The sequence below is a fragment of the Hylobates moloch genome, unplaced genomic scaffold, assembly GCF_009828535.3.
Source record: "Hylobates moloch isolate HMO894 unplaced genomic scaffold, HMol_V3 SCAFFOLD_18, whole genome shotgun sequence".
NCBI lineage: Eukaryota > Metazoa > Chordata > Mammalia > Primates > Hylobatidae > Hylobates > Hylobates moloch.
The window spans coordinates 60,933,354-60,954,754 of NW_026652293.1; the positions used below are offsets into that span (position 1 = coordinate 60,933,354).

Below are 21,401 nucleotides of genomic sequence, written 5' to 3' on the forward strand. Positions count from 1 at the left end.
CCTTGCATTAGTGGACTATTAATGTCAACCACAGTTTTTAATATAACCTCATAGACAAATGTATCCAATCTTAATCAGTTTGACCATAAGGCGAGATTTTCATAAACCTTTTATAACCCTTTACAAATTTTTGTTAAAAAGCAGATTAGTGCTTTAAGAAAACCCTGTTCTACTTTTATTTTGATGTTCAATTTAGGGAAAAAACAAATAATACCCCTTTAAATTTAGTCAATATTTTCACACATAGAATTTCTTTTACAAGGTTAATTTTTACAAACCTCCCACGATTTCTTTAAACCTTTAATTTAATTTAATTTAAAACAATCCTTTAACCCTCTAAAGTAGGCAAAAATTTATATTCCCATGCCCTCTTATAATCTCTTAACCAAAAACACATTTCATTTTCCTTACACACCTTGTAAAACCTATTTTTTTCAGTAGTTTTAATTACATGTTATAATGGTAATTCTTAGCAACTTTCACTTTTGGTGCATAAATTTTCTTTTATGAATCCTTTCACAACTTACACAGAGCATCTATGACATGCTTGGATTTTCTGACTTGTCTTAAACATCCCTCTTTTAAATAACCAGTCATTTTACTTCAGGACAAGAATTTAGCTTACAAGACCCTTTTTTATATAAAGTCTCTTTTCTTTATAAACTTCTTTTCATAGCTAGGGGGTATGGCTAATTCCACATATTCCCAGGCCTTACTTAGAATTTAATGTCTCCAAAATTACTTGAACAATTTTCAAAAGTCAAAGCAGTATATGACCTTAAAGCATTAAGGAAACCTAATATCTGACCTGCATAATTTAGACTAAATACTAAATAATAAATATCTGACCTGCGTAATTTAGACTAAACACTAAATACATAAATTTTAGGCTAAAATAAATGTCTTTATTTTATCAATAATTTTATTTTTTTTGGAGGCACAGTCTCGCTCTCTTGTCCAGGCTGGGGTGCAGTGGCACGATCTGGGCTCACTGCAAGCTCCACCTCTCCAGTTTACGCCATTCTCCTGCCTCAGCTTCCCGAGTAGCTGGGACTACAGGTGCCCACCACCATGCCTAGCTAATTTTTTGTATTTTTAGTAGAGACGGGGTTTCACCATGTTAGCCAGGATGGTCTCAATATCCTGACCTCGTGATCCACCCATCTCAGCCTCCCAAAGTGCTGGGATTACAGGCGTGAGCCACTGCGCCACCCGGCCTATTTTATCAATAATTTTTAAGCTGTTTTTATTTTCCAAAGATTACTAAAGTTACATGAACTAAAAGGCATTACAGTTTTTATTTTTATTTTAAAATATTTAAGTGCTTATTTTTGTTTAAGCCAATTGGAGCTCTTTTATATAAACATTACACATACAACAACACATATATAACTACGCAGACAGACTGAAGAAGATTACTACAGTAGTTGTAAGTTTTTTTTGCCAGTTTTTAAGTTTCTTAATTGGATTATTCAATTTAGGGTGGAGTCCTTGGAGGAGCAGGGCCAGGAAAGGGTCTCTGGTGCCTCCTGTTTTTCCCAAGGAGCTCCAGGCTGTTAGAGCTTGAATATCTGCTTTTAATTAAGCTGACTTTTAACCACAGAATTCTTTAATAAAGTCCTTCTAAAATTTCTTATTACCTGACTTTAGCCAGGCCAAATGGCTGATATTTCTGGCTTTTAAACTTTACCAAAAGTAACCTCATAGGTGCTCTGAGAAGGGAAAATTCAAGACATTTTGTGGAGGGGAAGAGAATTTAAAAATGGCAAAGGTCATCCAAATATTAATCAGAAAGGCTCATCCCCTAATCTAGGGATTGAACCTGAACCCGGCTGCCATTGTGAAAAGAGAAAGCATGGCCACATAATTACAAGGTCAAGCTCCCAAGGACATAACTGACCAATTTGCTGAGCCATCTTGAAAAGTGGGCTTATGGGCGTCCTAAGCCTGTGTTCTATCCTAACGTACCCCACTTTATGACAGAACAATACAGAAAGACACACAAAGCACACCAGATTTGCTACAGTTTAAGACCAACCTCACATATCCTTTCTTCCATTAATCAAAATTTACAGAGGAGATAAACAGTGATTTTACCATTCATTCAACGAGTTTGCACAGAGAGAGAGAGAGAGAGAGATCAGAAGTCTGACTGGTAAGAAATTCTTACCCTTTTGCTGGCATGCCAGGCGTCTGGGTTCTCTTTCCCTGAGTGGCCCTAATGACCCAGCTGGCTGCACCATAGCCCTGGGGGCCAAGACACAACACAAAGGACAATTTTCTTTTTTCATTCTGGCCAGAGCAAAATATGTGTGATAAAACACAGACATTAGCCACTCTACTTAGCAGCCAATATCAAACTGGCAAGACTTAAATTTGCCCCCAGATGGGCCCCATTGTCTTTAATCCAACCTCTGACTAGGAGTTTCAACATATGGTCTCTGGGAAAGATGGTTGCCCTGAGTAACAGAAAAGACAGGAAAGGAAAGGTAGAGAAATAAAAGTATTACCCATGGCAGGATGGGGAAGGTGAAGAGCTCAGGAAGGCCAGAGCAAGACCGACTCATTGCAGCAATACTGCAAAGTTCAGGTGGCCGATTGTCAGTAGCAAAGATATCTTTTCCAGCAGTCCCATCAGCTCTCAAGTTTCCCCGTTTGGGAGGAAAAAGCTCCCTGTGTGCCACTATCCTGTACATACATGCCTAATCCTGTCACCCACAACCATCAGCAAAGAGTGCAAGGCAAATTATTCCAAAGAGAATAGCAGTTAACATTCCATAGTGCCTAACCCGTTCTTAGCCAAAAGGAATTTACTGAGAGCCCTCATTTTTAAATGTACTTCAATGTGTTGCTCATTCAGAACATTCCACTGTAAGTTATCTTTAGTAAGATTTTGCCATTTCTTGAGACTTTGCTGCCTCCTAGGCCTAATGTGTAATCCGGAAGGAACTCAGTTTTCCAGAAATTAAGAATCCTATTTTTACCTAAAATATTGGCTTTATTCTCAGGTTCTCTTAATTAACTTAGCCAACGATTTTTCCTACCTAAGTGCACAAGAAAAATGAAACAAAGGGGTAGAACACAAAAATTCCTGTGAATTTTTCAAAAGCCAAATTTTATAACCCCTGCAATATTACTGTTTACTACCAGTTTGTTTCTGACCCAGTCACATGTAAAAGGCCTCTAACTGGCTTTGATCCAGTTAATTCCCCATCAAATCCATTCCTGTACCCAGCCCATTCTCTGTCGTGACTTCCAAACCCAGTTTGGATCAGAAATTTGCTCAAAGAAACTCAGAGAGCTCAAAACACAAATCTGTGGAGCTCTGAAATCCAAGAGCTTACCCACAATCCTCAGCTGCTCCGAGAGATCAGTGGACACAAGTGGGTCCTGCAGGTACCTTGCATATTCACTCAGCACTCCTGGGGGTTGCTAGAGGCTCTACCTCAAATCCCACTTCTGACACAACCTGATAAAGAAAAACTTCAGCCAAATTAAATTTAAAGGAGTTTAATTGAGCAATGAATGATTTGTGAATTGGGCAGCCCCCAGAATCACAGCAGATTCACAGAGACTCCAGTGCAGCCACGTGGTGGAAGAAGATTTACAGACAAAAAAAGGGAAATGACGTACAAATCTAAAGTGAGGTACAGAATGGTTGGATTGGTTACAGGTTAGCCTTTGCCTTATTTGAACACAGTTTGAACACTCAGCAGGGTATGAATGGTTGAAGTATGGCATCTGGGATTGGCCCAGACTTAGCAATTGTTACAGGCACATACTCCTAAGCTTTCAATCTTGTCTACCTATTAAGCTAGGTTGCAGTTCATAAACAAAAACTTATAGAAGTATGGAGCCCTCAAGCCATATTTAGTTCACTTTAACACACTCTTCTGTGCATTCTGAATTATAATCCTCATTTCTTCTCATTCCCAAGTAAACTCAACATATTTAGAGATAATTTTCTCTACATTTTTTTTAGGTTGACAGTTTCAAAGCGGTTTGCGTGGATTTCTCTTTGTCTTTAAAAACTCCCTTTTGTCCTGGTTTTCCTCAGGTGGGCTATGACTTTCATAGATGCTGAGTGGATTAAAACAAAGAGTTTTTCACATTATACTCTCAGAACACACTTTAAAAAAAAAAATCTTTAATCATCAGCTATCACAACATGCTTCTGACACCAGATGGGGATTTCTCCCCACACACTAAGCAAGCAATCAGTTCTGCAGCGGATAGCAGCTGGGTTTCCTTTGTTCAGTTCGACTCTACCTGAATGCCAATCACAAGCCCCAGGTTGCTTTAGCTGTATTCTGGCCTACCAGCTATAAAGTATGGATCCTAGGACCCCCTTTGGATTCTATTAATTTGCTAGAGCAGTTCACAGAATTCAAACACTTAGGTTTCCTGATTTATTATAAAGCATACAGATGAAGGGATGCACAGGGTGAGTTATGGGGCTGAAAGCTCCACGCTTTCTTTTTTTTTTTTTTTTTTTTTTGAGATGGAGTCTCGCTCTGTCGCCCAGGCTGGAGTGCAGTGGCGCAGTCTCGGTTCACTGCAAGCTCTGCCTCCCGGGTTCACGCCATTCTCCTGCCTCAGCCTCTCCGAGTAGCTGGGACTACAGGCGCCCGCCACCACGCCCGCCTAATTTTTTTGTATTTTTAGTAGAGACGGGGTTTCACTGTGGTCTCGATCTCCTGACCTCGTGATCTGCCCGCCTCAGCCTCCCAAAGTGCTGGGATTACAAGCGTGAGCCACCGCGCCCGGCCGAAAGCTCCACGCTTTCTGTGGGTCAGCCACCCTCCATGAACCTCCACGTGTTCAGCTACCCAAGCTCTCCAAACCTAGTCCTTTTGGGGTGATTATGGAGGCTTCATTACTTAGGCATGATTGACTAAATCACTGGCCACAGGTACTCAGTTTAACCTTCAGTCCCAGACATGGGGAGGTGGGGATGAGGCTGAAAATTCCAATCCTGCCTTGATCTTTTCAGTGACCAGCCCCATTCTGAAGCTACCTAGGGGCTGCCAGCCACCAGTCAACTCATTAGCATACAAAAAATCACTTACCTATAGAGATTTCAAGGACTTCAGGTGTTGTATGCCAGGAAAGGCCTTTCACCCTCAAGATTGGCTGAAAATCATCTGACAAAACAGCGATGAATATATATGACACATAAATTTATTAATATGATGGGAGAAAATCTCAGAGTGACACCCCACCACTGAGTGGGGTACAGATGGTTACATGCCCTTAGGGGCAAAGGAGATGGGGAAGCATAAATGATTTTAGGAGCTCAGCAAATGATTTTTAGGGGAGTTCAGTGGGCTTGAAGAACATACAATCGCCTCCATGAAGTCTGTTGGGCTCACAGGGTAGATGGTGGTTTGTGACATCTGTCCAGGTGTCAGTCTGACATCTCTGACATCTGTCCAGAGAAAGCCAGTCTCTCTAAGGCTGACAACCCAAGGGGGTGGCATGGGTTGACTTAAGCCAGGCCTGCACATTGGTGACCTATGGCACTGCAGGGGCAAGTGGGGTGGGCCAGTGCAGAGCTGTGACATAAGCAAGTGACTTTCCCTATCAGAACTTTCAGTTAAGTCACTTCCATGGAAGAAGAGGCTCTTCTATGAAGAGCCTCTGTAACAGTACTGACTCCATGTTAGGGGAAAACTTGCTTGCTTGAATACAATTATTGCTTTGCTTGAGTCTTTAGATTATTCACTAAAAACAGCCTCAGAAAAAGAGGACCTTCAACAGAGATTTTTAAAAATGTGCCAACCAACAACTCTGGGAATGAATTGGCCGGCCTGACCACACCCACAGAAGGCCACAAAGCATTGACCAAGAAGGCAAGGATTAACTGCCCACCTGAGAATGCCCACGTTTCACAAGAATGTTTTCATTATTTTCCCTAATTTCCCTTAAAAACCCCTGATTTAGAAGCATGACTCAGAAAGGTGATCTTTGAACCCTAATTCACTGCCTTCCCTGGGTTGCTGGCTTCTTGAATAAAGCTAACTTTCCTTTCACCAAAGCTTGTCACTTGAGTTTTTGCCTTTCAAGCTACAAGTGGCCCCGACCTGAGTTCAGTTACACCTCTGCTAGCAACAGCCAGCACCACCAATGAACAAACACTGCCTGCAATAAGCCCCTGTGAACAATAGTTTCTGTTTCAAAATATCTTACATGCACTTACTCTTTTTTGCCTTCAAAAGCTTCCTCTTGCCCCAACCCCTCAAATATGCTTATGGTCCACAAAAGCACATGCATCCCGGATTGCAATTCCTTGGCTATTCGCAAATAAACTCTTTGTTTGAGAACTGGTCTCTCTTGCTCATTTTGTTACTGTAGGTAGTTAGGCAGACATGAGCAGGGCAGGAGAGGCCCTCCCCCAAACCAGGAATGGCAGACAATCACCAGGTGATAATCAGGTGGTTGCTAAACTGTTGCTTTAAATAATTGATTGCAGCTGGTGCCAGGGAAAGCCGTCTCCTAATAGATAGATAACACCTGAAGCTGTTAATCAGCAGCTTCCAAATAAGATCTTAGGAGTTGGGCGAATGGGGTCAAGCATGAGCACTAAGAGGCAAAATGGCAGAGTTTAACTGGTGTATGACCTTCCTCTAGGAACACTCAACTGGTAAGGGAAGAATGCCTCAGATGAGCATGCATACAACTCCAGTAAACACACTGTGCATGTGTCCCCTCCCAAGTGCTGGGAGGCCACTGAGCATGTGGACCGCTCATCCCAAGGGAAGAATCGGGAGAAGAGATGCAAGATCTCAGAAACATGCCGATGTATAAGACCCCAAGTCGAAGGTCAAATCGTGCACTTGAATCTCTCAAGTTGCCCTCATGGTCCTCTTCCAAGTGTACTTTACTTCCTTTCGTTCCTGCTCTAGAACTTTTTAATAATAAACTTTCATTCCTGCTCTAAAATTTGCCTTGGTGTTTCAAGAATTCAGATTGGTACAGACCCATACAGATTCACCACTGCTAACAATTTCAGGTTGACACAGAAAGGAGCAGCTTTTCCCAGATCGGCAACCTCTGGAACCATAGGCAGTACCCACCTGAGTCCATTGCACTCTCAGCTTCCATGAGTAATCTTTATTCCGTGTGGTTTAGTTCTATCTTGAATTCAAACTCCCTCCTTTTGGTTGAACTCTCTGACTTTATTCAGGATTGGTTTCTATTGACACTGCGTCCTTTCTTGTGTGTTCTGCACTGGAACAGCCTATGCAAACCTACCTGCAAAAGGTGGGGGGAGCTGAGAGGCTGAAGAAAGAGGCTGACAAATCTGAAATCTCAGAAAAAAAAAATTGGATAGAGACTTATGGACAAAAGCCATGACTCAGGCAGCCTGCAGATGGTGGATCCCTGCTCTGTTACCCCCCAGACCCAGGCCTTTATAAGGAAGGAATATGTAGGGCAATTGAAGTCAACCCTGCAGGGAAAGACAAGAATTTTCCAAAAGGCAGGATTTATTGTCATGTTTATGATAATGTGAAGAGATTGTTGGCCGGGCGCTGTGGCTCACGCTTGTAATCCCAGCACTTTGGGAGGCCGAGGCGGGCGGATCACGAGGTCAGGAGATCAAGACCACAGTGAAACCCCGTCTCTACTAAAAATACAAAAAATTAGCCGGGCGTGGTGGCGGGCGCCTGTAGTCCCAGCTACTCGGAGGCTGAGGCAGGAGAATGGCGTGAACCCGGGAGGCGGAGCTTGCAGTGAGCCGAGAGTGCGCCACTGCACTCCAGCCTGGGCGACAGAGCGAGACTCCGTCTCAAAAAAAAAAAAAAAAGAAAAAAAAAAAAAAAAAAAAGAGATTGTTTTGACCTATAGCAGGATGTGCGGTGAGTCCACACTCCTACAAGTCCCAGAACTGGGGTTAATCAGAAGTGAGCATGGAAGACTAGCATCCAAGATGGAGTTGCTTTAGCCTGCACATGGTGAGTATTCTTTTGGTTTCATTTTTGGCTACTTGCATGCAAATTAGACCTTTTCCCCTTGTTTTGTTTCTAAACATCGTTTGAGAGCAAAATAACACAACATTGTTGGACACGGTTGAACACTTAAGAGCCACTGGGGTGCTCACCACCATTTTATAACAGATTCAAGTCTCCAAAGTTAAAGACTCCTTTGAAAGGACAAACTGGTCACAGACAGGCAATATGACCACTGGGGGCCTACCTGTTTCAAGAAAATTTCTGTGTAACAAGGGCTCCGTGGTCACAGGTCAGACAACTTAGGGCAAAGGCCATCCACCAAGCAAAACAAGTATCCTGTGAACGACATACTTGTGAAAGCAGAACACTTTGTTCAAGAGTTTTAGTTTCCTCGAAGGACCAATAGGATTTTCTTTTTGCTTTTGAGAGATTAAGAAAGAGAGTGGGATTCTCAAATTCTAAAGCACGCAGGGCAACCCTCCTTCAGGACCCCAGCCAGCTCCATGTCCAGACATTCAGGCTCACCCTTGTGCACCCTTTTAAACCAATGGGCAAATTACACCAAGGATAATTTGGAGCTCCAATGGCCATTTGCAGATCAAACTTCCGAAACTTACTTTTCTGAGAACTAAATCAGGAGACCATGGCTATAGGGTCAGTCTGAATGGGAGACATATTACAATTGGCATCTTGAGGCTTCAAAGCACAGTCAGGACTCAAAAATTACCTCTATACAAAACACTGTCTCAAAGCCACTTGAGACAAGTAAACAATTAAAAGAGGCCAAAAAAAAAAAAAAAACAACCTTAGAGGACCAGACTCTCTCCTCCCTGGAACCCTCCTCCTCCCCTTCCTACAGCCCTTCCTATGAGCACTGATGACCCAGCTAAATCCCAAGTCTCCTATGTTCCTTTGACCAAGGCTTGGACTAAGGCTGAACTCGGAGCCATTGCCAAGGAATTCCTAAAGGTCACTGAAGACTGTAATTGATTTGCTGATGAATTCAACATGGTAATCCAGGCCTATCAGCACGGCTTCCCCAGTCTATACCAGCTGCTTCATATACTTGTTGATGAAGGCCAAGCCCAACATTGGATGGCTAAAGCTAACTGGACCCCACCTGAACTAGACAAAAGCCCCAATACTGGGAACAAGCTCACAATCTAAAGACCCACAGAGCTATCTTTAAGTTTTCCTTAAAGCCATAGACTGGAACAAGATTCAACTTGTACCCCAAACCAAATGAACCAATTCAAAATTATTACAGTTGACTCCACATCATCTTTAAGGAAAATTCTGGACTTCTGTAAATGTTTATTCTACCTGAGTAGCCTTTAATTCTATGTTTGTGAATGGCCTAACTTGAAAGCTTTCCCAACTTGTTAAAATAACCCACATGGAATGGGGAGCCATGTCCACTCCACATTAAGTAAGGTTGGCCAATCAGCCCCATGAGGATACCAATAAAAAGAAAATTATCAAAATCCTCAACCACCAGCTGCAACAAATGGAAGCCCCCAAACAAAATCCTCCTGGCCCCTACCATTATTGTAAAAAACTGGACACTGGAAGAGAGGTTGCTGTAAGTTAAAGAGAGTTAAATGACCCCTCCCTCAAAACCCTCAAGGTATATATTCCTTTATTAGGCCGTTCTTGAATTGCTACAAATACCCAAGACTGGGTAATTTGTAAGAAAAAATAATTAATTGGCTCACAGTTCTGCAGGCTGTGCAAGAAACATGCAGCATCTGCTTCTGGAGAGGACTCAGGAAGCTTCCAATCATGGCAGAAGGTGAAGCAGGAGCAAGAGAGAATGGGGGAGGTGCCACACACTTTTAAACAACCAGATCTCTCGAGAACTCACTCACTATCATGAGGACTGCACCCAGAGGATGGTGCTAAACCATTCATGAGAAATCCACCCCTGAGATCCAATTGCCTCCCACCAGGCCCCACCTCCAATACTAGATAGAGATTGCAATTCTTTCTTTCCTTCCTCCCTCTCTCTCTCTCCCTCCCTCCCTCCCTTTCTTCCTTCCTTTCTAGATAGGGCCTCACTCGGTTACTCAGGTTGGAAAGTGGTGGCAAAATCTCAGCTCACTGCAACCTCTGCCTCCCATGCTCAAGCAATCTTTCCACCTCCTGAGTAGCTGGGACCATAGGTGCTCATCACCATGCCCGGCTAATTTTTTTGTATTTTTGGTAGAGACAGGGTTTTGCCATGTTGCCCAGGCTGGTCTCGAACTCCTGAGCCCAGGCAATCAACCTGCCTCAGCCTTCCAGAGTCTTGGGATTACAGGTATGAGCCACTGCCCCCAGCCTGGGGATTACAATTCAACATGAAATTGGGGCAGGACATTAAAACCATATCAACTCCCAATAATGGGACTCCAAAGAATTGTAGGGATTCTTCTCATCCTTCCCCACAACCATGTTAGGGAAATAACACTTAAGATCAAGAATGAGGTCCTAACTGTCCTTATAGTTACTGGAGCCACACTTGCAGGGCTCAACTCCATTAACCTCAACCAGCCCCTGCCTTGGAGTAAATACAAATAGTGTTGAGTCTATAACAAACCTCAGGATGTCTTTGTAGTCCTATCTATCCTTTTCTGCCTCAGTCTCTTACAGGATCTCCTTTGTTCTTAGTAATTCAGCCCCTGTCCACGTTCTTGGCCAACACTTTTTTTAAAAAATCTTTTTTATATTAAGAGAGACGGGTTTTTGCCATGTTGGCCAGGCTGGTCTTGAACTCCTAGCCTCAAGTGATCTGCCTGTCTTGGCCTCCAAAGTGCTGGGATTACAGGCATGAGCCAGAGTGCCTGGCCTGCAAACAAACATCATGCAGGACTTTCTTTCTCCCAAAAGGGGAAAATAATTTTGGGATTTGACAAACCAGGTCAAACTGACTCAATTCTGAAACTTCCTGACTCTTTAAATTACCTCAAACAAGGAAGATCTATTGGTCACAAAATCCATCACTGCAGATTATAAGGCACAAGGTCTTGTAATGTCGTGTACCACAGTTCTTTAACACTCCAATTGTGCCAGTAAAGAAACTTAATGGTTGTGAGTAGAGATTTGTTCAAGACCTTTGTGCAATAAACAATATGGTTGCACCTCACCACTCAGTTGTCTCAAACCCCCATACTTTGCTGACCTCAATTCCAACTGATGGTAGTTCTTCACTGCAATTGATGTGTGCAGTGCCTTCTTTAACATCTGGTCAGTCAGGCCAGTCAAGGCCTTTTGCTTTCACTTGGGAAGGCCAACAGTGTACCTGGACGGTCATGCCCATGTTTCACTGACAGCCCTTCTTACTTTCCAAATTCTCTTTTTTTTTTTTTTTTTTTTTGAGACGGAGTCTGGCTCTGTCACCCAGGCTGGAGTGCAGTGGCGCAATCTCGGCTCACTGCAAGCTCCGCCTCCCAGGTTCATGCCATTCTCCTGCCTCAGTCTCCCGAGTAGCTGGGACTACAGGCACCCGCGACTATGCCCGGCTAATTTTTTGTATGTTTAGTAGAGACTGGGTTTCACCATGTTAGCCAAGATGGTCTCAATCTCCTGACCTCGTGATTCTCCTGCCTCGGCCTCCCAAAGTGCTGGGATTACAGGCGTGAGCCACCGCACCTGGCCCTTACTTTCCAAATTCTAAAGGCCAACCTGAAGGATGTCACTTTCCTCTTGGGTCCACTCTACTGCAATATGTGGATGACCTCCACTGTTCTCCCTCACAGGCAGCATGTGAGGAAGACAGTGTATACTTGTTAAAACTCTTAGCTGGTAAAAGGCCATTAAGTTTCTAAGGAAAAATTACAACTGGTAAAAACCCAGGAAAAGTATTTAGGCCACCTAATTTCAGAAAGTGGACCACACTCAGACCCAGACTGCATACAAGATATTTTATAATTCCCTATAATCCCTATAATTCCCTATAAATCTAGAACTGAGCACCAGCTTTGTGGATTTCTCGGGTTTGCTGGATCCCCAGGTCTTCTTTTCTGGCCCAATGCCTCTGCTAAAGCCAGTAAACTGGACCCCATTGTTTGGGAAGACCCAGAAGATGTGGCTTTTGACAAGCTAAACAGGGAATTTTATTAAATCCCCCAGCCTTGGGACACCCTAATTATCAACTGCTGTGGTTTGAATGTTTGTCTCCTTCAAAACTCATGTTGAAACTTAATCCTCAATACAGCAGTATTGAGAAGTATCGCCTTTAGGAGGTGAGTAGATCATAAGGGTTCTGCTCTCGTGAATGGGTTAATCTATTCATGGATTTGGGGATTGATGGGTTAATGGATTACTGAGCTATCCTGGGAGTGAGACTGCTGTCTTCATAAGAGGAAGAAAGACCACCCCCCTCACCATATGATGTCCCGAGCCACCTCCCTTAGGACTCTGCAGGGAGTCCCCACCAGCAAGAAGGCCCTCACCAGATATGCCCCCTTGACTTTGGACTTCCCAGCCTCCAGAACTGTGAGAAATAAATTCTTTTTCTTTATAAATTACCCAATCTCAGGTATTCAGTCACATCAACAGGAGACTAAGGCAACTCCCCTTCTTCACTTGATCTTAGCCAAAAGGCCGAGAAGCGACGCAACCCCCAATTCTTCCTTTCTGTACATGAAAAAGAAGGAAGCACCCTGGCAGTTTTAACTGAAAAGCACGCAGCTGGCCATGGTTGGGGGGCTGAGGTGGGAGGATCACTTAAGACAGGAATTTGGGACTAGGCTTAGCAACATAATGAGACCCCTCCCCCACAAACAAATTAAATAGTAGCCAGGCATAGCAGCACACCTGTAGTCCCATGAACTTGGGAGGCTGAGGTGGGAGGATCACTTGAACCCAGGAGTTGAAGGCTGCAGTGAGCTATGATCACGCCACTGCACCCCAGCCTGAGTGACAGAGTGAGACCCTGTCTCTGAAGAAAATTTAAATTGAAAATTTTTTAAAAGCATGAAAATCAGCATATTCCCATATGATACTACAGTGAACAGTGGTACCTGGGAGCTTGCAGATCTCCTTGTCTGAGGACTATCCCTGCCACCACCCTGTGGGTCAAATCTAACAAAGAAGTCATCAGGGGATCTCCTTGGACCATTTTTGTGCCACATTTTCTTCTAGCCACCTCACCTTTTATGAGATCCTTCTGTTAACCACTCCCCATATTACTTTCTCTTGCTGTAATAAACTTAATCCTGCCACTCTCCTTCCTCTCTACTCTGGGATGAGATGCCACAATACCGTCTGATTTTAGTGGATCATCTTTTTTTTTTTTTTTTTTTTTTTGAGACGGAGTCTCGCTCTCTTGCCCAGGCTGGAGTGCAGTGGCCCGATCTCGGCTCACTGCAAGCTCTGCCTCCCAGGTTCACGCCATTCTCCTGCCTCAGCCTCCCAAGTAGCTGGGACCACAGGCGCCCACCACCACGCCCGGATAATTTTTTTGTATTTTTAGTAAAGACTGGGTTTCACCGTGTTAGCCAGGATGGTCTCGATCTCCTGACCTCATGATTGGCCCGCCTCGGCCTCCCAAAGTGCTGGGATTACAGGCGTGAGCCAACGCGCCCGGCCAGTGGATCATCTTTTGATTCCCAGAAAGGATTTACAGAAAACTCCCCTGGAGTATGTGAAGCTATCCTGGTTCACAGATGGCTCATACTTGCAGGATGATCGCGGTGAATAACCTGCAAGTTATGCTACGCCCACTTGCTTTGAGGTTGGGAAAGCAGCCTCTTGGCCTTCAGCCACTTGAGCCCAGCAGGTGGAGCTATTTGCCCTCACTGGAGCCTGCCTTCTCGCTAAGGGGAAATCTGCTAACCTTTATACAGATAGCAGGTAAGTATTTGGAGTTGCTCATGATTTTGGAATGTTGTGGAAACAGGTTTCCTCACTTTCAATAATGAACCTGATGATTTATTATATGCAATACAAATACCTGCTGCTGTGGCCATGATAAAGTTTCCAGGCCATTTGAAAGTAAATTCCGTGGAGGCTAGAGGATACTACCTTGCTGAGAATGTTGCTAAGAATGCTGCCCTTAAGAGTCCTACTGATCAATTCTCTGTCATGGAGTTATCCAGCTGGAAAGATTTCCAAAGGTTGATCTTAGAACAATGACTAAAGATGAACATTATCAAGCACCAGAGGCCAAAAAAACCACAATGGGAAAAATACAGGCTGATAGTTCAGTGACAGAGAGGAACTCTGGTGTGGACCAAGTAAAAGGCCTGTCCTTTTACTTTTACTTTTCTCCATGAAATTTCTGTTAAGTATTGTGCATGAATTGAGCCATGGGGCTATGGAAAAGAGGATCACCTTTATGAAACAGTACTGGTGGGGCCATGTCAATGGACTTGCTAAAAGGGCTTACTTGGCCTGCCAGACTTGCTTTGAAATCAATCCTGCAAAGCCAGTGTGAACAGCCCTTGGCCATTCTGACCTGCCTAATGGACCACTCAGGGTTTGGCAGATGGACTTTATCCAGACACTTCCTTCACATGGGTATAAATATATCTTAAGTAAGTTAGCATACTGAAACATTAATTACTAAGCATAAGTTTAAACACTTTGGCATTGTGTTTTTATATGGTGTAGAGAAGCTAAGTGTATTTAGGTCTAGTAACATAAAATATTGTTTCCAGAAATTATGAAATCGTGAATGCTTATATTAGTTCACCACAATGCTTGCTAGTATTCTAGAAATTAAGATTCTAAGAGTTAAAAGTTGTAATAACATACGGGATTAAACTACTAGAAAGAAAACAACACTGCAAGGAAAAAAAGATGTTTTTGAAAAGAAAAGATATGAAGAACACATTTTTGTTTAACAAAGGGGTTATAAATGGTTTGTGGAAATTTTGTGTTATCAAACCTGACTGAAATTGAATGGATTTATTTGAATGGTTTTATTAAAATTAGCTTTAGCATTAATAGTACACTGGTGCAAAAGTAGTATTTGCTCTTTGTTAAGACGACAAAGTTTTCTTGGAGTATTGGTCTAAGAATGTGAAGGATTCTTTTTCCTTTCAATTGGTGTAGGAAAAAAAGATTTTGTGTTTCATCAAGATAATTTTTTGTGCTTTGGCTTTTATTAGGTCTTTATTTTTTATTTTTATTTAGTTATTTATTTTTGAGACAATGTCTGGCTCTATTGCCCAGGCTGGAGTGCAGCGGCACCATCTTGACTCACTGCAACCTCTGCCACCTGGGCTCATGCCATCCTCCCACCTCAGCCTCTCAAGTAGCTGGGATTACAGGTGCACACCACCAGGCCCGGCTAATTTTTGTATTTTTGGTCAAGACAAGGTTTTGCCATGTTGCCCAGGCTGGTCTCAAACTCGTGAACTCAAGCAATCCACCTGCCTCAGCCTCCCAAAATGCTGAGATTACAGGTGTGAGCCACCATGCCCAGCCTGGGTCTTTGATTATTTAAGTGAGTCTTCACAATGTTAAAATACCTAAGTTTTTGTTGACAACTCTGTAACCTATATTTGCCTTTTGAAGTATTTTAATTATTACTCTGGTTAAATCAATGATTGTTATTCCACAGTGACCTGAGATCCTATTTTAATCAAGTGTTTTAAATCTTTTTACATTTTGGCAAATTTCCCAAAATCCAATTCTAAATAAAGTTTTGAGTCAAGCTAATTTTGGGATATTCCAGAAGGCCTCTGGAACATCCAAAAGAGATATATCAAACCAATTATTTTCATTTGGCATGTTAAATTATATGGGGGCCAGGCACAGTGGCTCACACCTGTAATTCCAGCACTTTGAAAGGCCACGGTGGATGGATCTCTTGAGCTCAGGAGTTCAAGACCAGCCTGGGCAACATGGTGAAACTCCACCTCTACCAAAAAAACAAAAAATTAGCCAGGCATGGTGGCACACACCTGTGGCCCCAGCTACTCAAGAGACTGAGGTGGGAGGATCACTTGAGCGTGGGAGGTGGAGGTTGCAGTGAGCCAAGATCACACCACTGTACTCTGTCACCCAGAGTACAGATTGGGTGACACTGGGTGTCAGAGCCAGACTCTGTCTCAAAACAAAACAAAACTATATGGGAAGCATTGTCAAATAACTGATGTTAAGCCATCTTTGAATTATTTTTGTATGGACGTGTTATTAATATGCGTTTCACAAATTGTATAAAATTCCTAAAACTCTGGTATGTTAGCCATGATTTTGGTTATTTTGTTAAATCATTGTATGCCACAGAAATAATTAAATTTCCTTGTCAACTGAGACATTATTATTGGGCACTCTCATCAGATCTTTACCCATGGCCATTTAAAGTCTGGTTGTTCATAGTTAATTGGTTTATACTCATGCTTTTCTAAAAGTGTTTTGCAAGCAACTATATTCCTAAAGTGGTTGTGTCTTCAAGGAGATGCATGGAAACCTTGGCGCTTTGGGAAAAACTCTCTCAAATCGGGTTTTTTCCTTTGTTCTCACACTGCCATGACAATCAACACAGAAGACTTCTGTGACGAAAGGTGTAGGGTTTTTCCCCACACACCAGGCAGTGGACACCAGCAAGGTGTCCTCCAATTCAATTCTAACACTATCTATTTGGAGATAGTGTCAGATTCCACAGGCTCGGGGCTCAGTCCCCAAGACTGCCCCCAACACTCCCAGACACCAGTTGCAAGCCCAGGTCTTGGGAACGTCTGACCAACTGGCTTCAAGTTGGGGGTGCCACAACCCTCTCTTTGGGTTTTATTAACTTGCTAGAGTGGCTCACAGAACTCAGGGAAACATGTTTTTTTGTTTTGTTTTTTGTTTTTGTTTTGAGACAGAGTCTTGCTCCATTGCCCAGGCTGGAGTGCAGTGGCATGATCTCGGTTCACTGCAATCTCCGCCTCCCGGGTTCAAGCATTTTTCCTGCTTCAGCCTCCTGAGTAGCTTGGATCACAGGCACCCGCCACCATGCCCAGCTAACTTTTGTATTTTTAGTAGAGACGAGTTTTTGCCATGTTGGCCAGGCTGGTCTTGAACGCCGGACCTCAGGTGATCTGCCTGCCTTGGCCTCCCAAAGTGCTGGGATTACAGGCGTAAGCCACCGTGCCCAGCCAATTTTTTTTTTTAACTTGAAACACAAACGCTTTATTTAAAGACGCATCTCAATTCCTGTGTGGCAGGCCAAGAATAAAATAAAGGAGAACGCAGCACACCATTCCCACCGGTCAAGTGGTCAAACCCAACATCCAAGACCCAGCGAGCAGCCAAGCTCAGTGCAACCTCCTGACCTCTGGCTCTGACTCCAACAGGGTGAGCACATCGCCCTCACACACGGGGCCTTTTACATTGTGGATGATGGAGCGGCTCGTATCCTCCATAAATTCCATGCACACCTGCGAGCACTGTCCCTTAGAGCCGGTTCTGCCCAGAACATTGGTGACCCTGGCCAGCTTGATAGGCTGCACGTGGCTGGTGTCCATGATGGCAGTGCGGTGGCAGTTGGGTGAAGATAACACTTATGTTTGCCGGTTTATTAAGAAGGGTATTTTGAAGGATACAAATCAACAGCCAGATGAAGAGACGCATAGGGTGAGGTCTGGAAGGGTCCTAAGCGCAGGAGCTTCTGTCCTCATAGAATTGGGGTGCAACACTCTCCCAGCCTGTGGATGAGTTCTTCTTCACCTTTCTCTCAGCCTCCACATGTTCAGCTCTCTGGATGCCCCCCAAACCCTGTCCTGTGGGCCTTCTATACTTTATTGGTTGTCCATGATAGAAGCATGGACAACTGTGTCAAAACATGATTGGATAAAAATAAAGTCTGATCTAAACCTAGCAAGACCTGTCCACATCCTTCCTCCAGAGTATGGGGAAGGACCCTTTCTGGAATGAGGGTCTTTTGATCCACAATCAGATTAGAGTCCTGCCTTGGGCAAATGAAAGAGAAGGTCAGAGATATTCTGTCTCCTGAGACCCAAAGCACCCAGCATCATAACAAAAGACTGTAACAACGGTTCTGGGAACTATGAGCTAGGAATTGTGGACAACATCTCTGTTTCAGGACACCACAGATGGAAAAGACTCTGACAAGTACCGATTTCTGATCATTTTAAGATCATACCATTTGGCTGGGTAAGAATTTCTAGAACTCTAAGAGAAAAACTAGACTCACCAAATTGCTAACTCAACATCAAGCAGGACAAAAATTAATCACATGAGACTAAATGGACTGATGAATTATGGGTTTCTATGTCTTTTTAAAATTCAAAAATATTGCTGGTTCTTTTGTTTTTCAGATTTAAGGAAACCTTTTCTTTTAGGCTATCTATAGCTTAAGGCAATTTGATAACTTATACCTTTGTGAACAAAAACGGAGACATTGCTTTTTCCTCCCTACCTGATCCTTCCAGAATTTAGAAACTACTCATGAGGATTCTTATTTTTATGACAAAATAATTATTTGTATATGTTCAATAGAATCTGCTCTTGGCTGGGCATCTCAGCCTCCCAAAAGTGAGGGATTAATCCCAGCACTTTGGGAGGCTGAGATGGGAGGGAAGATCACTTGAGGCTAGAAGGTTGAGGCTGTAGGGAGCTATTATGGCACCACTGTGCTCCAGCCTGGGCAACAGAGTGAGGCCCTGACAGAAGAAGAGGAAGAAAGAAGAAAGAAGAGGAAGAAGAAGGAGGAGAATCTGCCCTGTTTATAACAGGACACAATTGGAAATATTGGTTATATTATGACTGGGATATCGAAATTGAGACTGTAGATACAGACTTTGCCTTCAGTACTTACAGACGCATTCTATCTATACTGGCTTCCTAGCATCGAAAGATTTTTAAAAGTTCATTCTGAGATTCCTGATCTAAAGTTCCACCCAAGCAAACTTCAAAAGAGCCTATGTGGTTGATGCTATTCTCACTGAACTTGTCTAAATAAGCAGGGCAAGCTTGATGAGGCTAAACATTTTGCAAACAAATTAGTCTTACTCTGATTATCTCTGGTAGAAATGAGGGGCAACTGTAAAGAGAAAATATGTTTCAGAAGAAAGAACATTATAGTACACTTGTTATTAGATTGTAGCCTTGTTTGTTGTGCTAGAGTTTTTATTATCTACCTGCAGAATGGACTGGACCCTGAATTCTTCTTGTTTCCTCCAACATATGTTGACAACTCTCCACCTTAAGAACAAAGCTACTAAGCTGGACAACTTGATGTAAACATCAAGGGACAAGTCTCATGCCAACGTGTGGACCATACAGAGTTCACCAAACCATCTGTTGTCATAATCAGAGACAATCATACTACAAATCAGGACCAGAAGTTGACAATTTTACATTGTGAAGCTTTTCCCCAGATATCCAAACAAGACTAGCCTCTTGCCCCTCTCAATTTTTCCTTGCTCATGCCTACCTCTTTCATTTGGCAGAATAATGCTGTAGTTAGAATTTCACACCAGTAGCTTCTGTGGGTTACCTGATAAATATATTGGGTCTGTCAGGCCAGACTCTCATCTTTATGACCCAACAGATCCTTTAGTTTACTTAGTGGGTAAGTTTGGCAACATCCCTGATGCAACTGTTTGGCATCAAAGCAAACCAGACCCACTTTTTCTCACTCCCTGCCTTAATTTTACATAGATTACCTACTAGCTGAACAGGGAGGGGCCTGTGTGGTTTCTGACACATCTTGTTGCACATGGGTAAATACATCAGGTATTGTAGACTCAGTTGCAAAAAATTAACAGACAGGCTACTTGGTTAAAATGGGTAGACTCCCCATCTGGCTTACCGTTTGATCTATTCAGTTTTCGTTGGTTGGGTTCATGGGGACCCTGGCTAAGGAACATACTCCAAACCCTTGGTATTATCCTCCTGACAGTCACAATAGTAGTCTCCCTGGTGCGTTGTATCCTTTCAAATGTTTTAAATGTTTGCATGTGACCATCCATTGAACACCAAATGGTCCCTCTTCAGCTGGAATGACAAAAACTCAAAGAAATGCATGATCATGGCCAGGCGTGGTGGCTCACACCTGTAATCCCAGCACTTTGGGAGGCCAAGGTGGGCGGATCATGAGGTCAGAAGTTTGAGACCAGCCTGGCCAACATGGTGGAACTCCGTCTCTACTAAAAATACAAAAATTAGCTGGGCATGGTGGTGGGCACCTGTAATCCCAGCCACTCAGGAGGCTGAGGCAGGAGAATTGTTTGAACCCAGGAGGCGGAGGTCGCAGTGAGCCGAGATTGTGCTATTGCACTGGGTGACAGGACGAGACTCCGTCTCAAAAAAAAAAAAAAAAAAAAAAAAGAAAGAAAAGAAAAGCATGATCATGTGATCATGAAGACACTGTAACCTATCAATGATGTGTTGAGACCAGAAACCCAGAAACCCAAACTGACAGTAACTGAGAGAGGCACTTTTAAGTTTTGGTCAAGCTAGGTGAGAGCCTGATCAAAATGGGTAAAAATTGCTTTTAAAAAATCATGGGAGGCCATTGTTTTGGACTGAGCTCTTGCACTAGGTCCCAATAGACCAGACCAAACCAAAATTAAATCACTTATGTTCAATACCACATAAGAAAATAAATCCCAAAACAGATTAGTTTTTTCCTCAGTTGGCATAATAAAGAAGTCCCTTCTGCTCTCTAACCCTTACAAAAGAGTAACCTGAAGTAAGCTAAGGTTACCAATCTGTTATTTTTCTATCTTGTTTCCTCGTTCTCCTCACCTTACAAAACCCATGGTTCTGCTATCGCCCAGGCAGGTGCTTTTTTTTTTTTGAGATGGTCGCGCTCTGTCACCCAGGCTGGAGCGCAGTGGCGCATCTCAGCTCACTGCAAGCTCCGCCTCCCGGGTCCACGCCATTCTCCTGCCTCAGCCTCCTTAGTAGCTAGGACTACAGGTGCCCGCCACCACGCCCGGCTAATTCAGGCAGGGGCTTTTATTCTATTTTGTAGAATGAAGGCTGCCTCAATTCATGAATCACGAATAAAAGCCAACGAGACCTATGAATACATATGACATAATTTTGCCTCTGACAGTGAACTTCACCTTTTTTACCTAAAAAGCTTCTCCTTGCCCACCTCCCCCAATGCAGCACCTATGGTCTGACATAGCACATGTATTCCAGGTTGCAATCCCTTGTCCAACAAACAGTTTTATTATTAGTATTTAAAAAAAATAGAGACGAGGCTTTGCCATGTTGCCCAGGCTGGTCTCCAATTCCAGGGCAAGCGATCCATCCGCCTTGGCCTCCAAAAGTGCTGGGACTGCAGGCATAAGCCATGAGCCTAGCCTCAACACATTTTTTAAAAGTTGTATTTTTTTAAGTTTTACTTATTTTCTTGCCCTCCTGCAGTTCACATTCAATACTTTTTATTTTTGTTTGAGACGGAGTCTCATTCTGTTGTCTAGGCTGGAGTGCCGTGGCTCGATCTCGGCTCACTGCAACCTCCACCTCCCAGGTTCAAGTGATTCTCCTGCCTCAGCC

At 43.3% G+C, this 21,401-nt stretch overlaps 1 protein-coding gene and 1 long non-coding RNA gene across 2 annotated transcripts; both read right to left on the reverse strand.

Moving 5' to 3' along the window:
- Nucleotides 1-3,945: 3,945 nt before the first annotated feature.
- LOC131381826 (uncharacterized) lies at nt 3,946-20,081 on the reverse strand. The gene is made up of 5 exons (XR_009210786.1): nt 19,702-20,081; nt 8,197-8,288; nt 7,077-7,254; nt 5,070-5,144; nt 3,946-4,080 (listed from the first exon to the last, which is right to left on the reverse strand). It is a non-coding gene; the product is annotated as an uncharacterized LOC131381826 (long non-coding RNA).
- Nucleotides 17,124-17,392, reverse strand: LOC116458103 (small ribosomal subunit protein eS28-like). Its single transcript, XM_032753818.2, has one exon. The coding sequence runs from the start codon at nt 17,390-17,392 to the stop codon at nt 17,183-17,185; it is 210 nt and encodes a 69-aa protein (XP_032609709.1). The 3' UTR covers nt 17,124-17,182.
- Nucleotides 20,082-21,401: the final 1,320 nt, after the last annotated feature.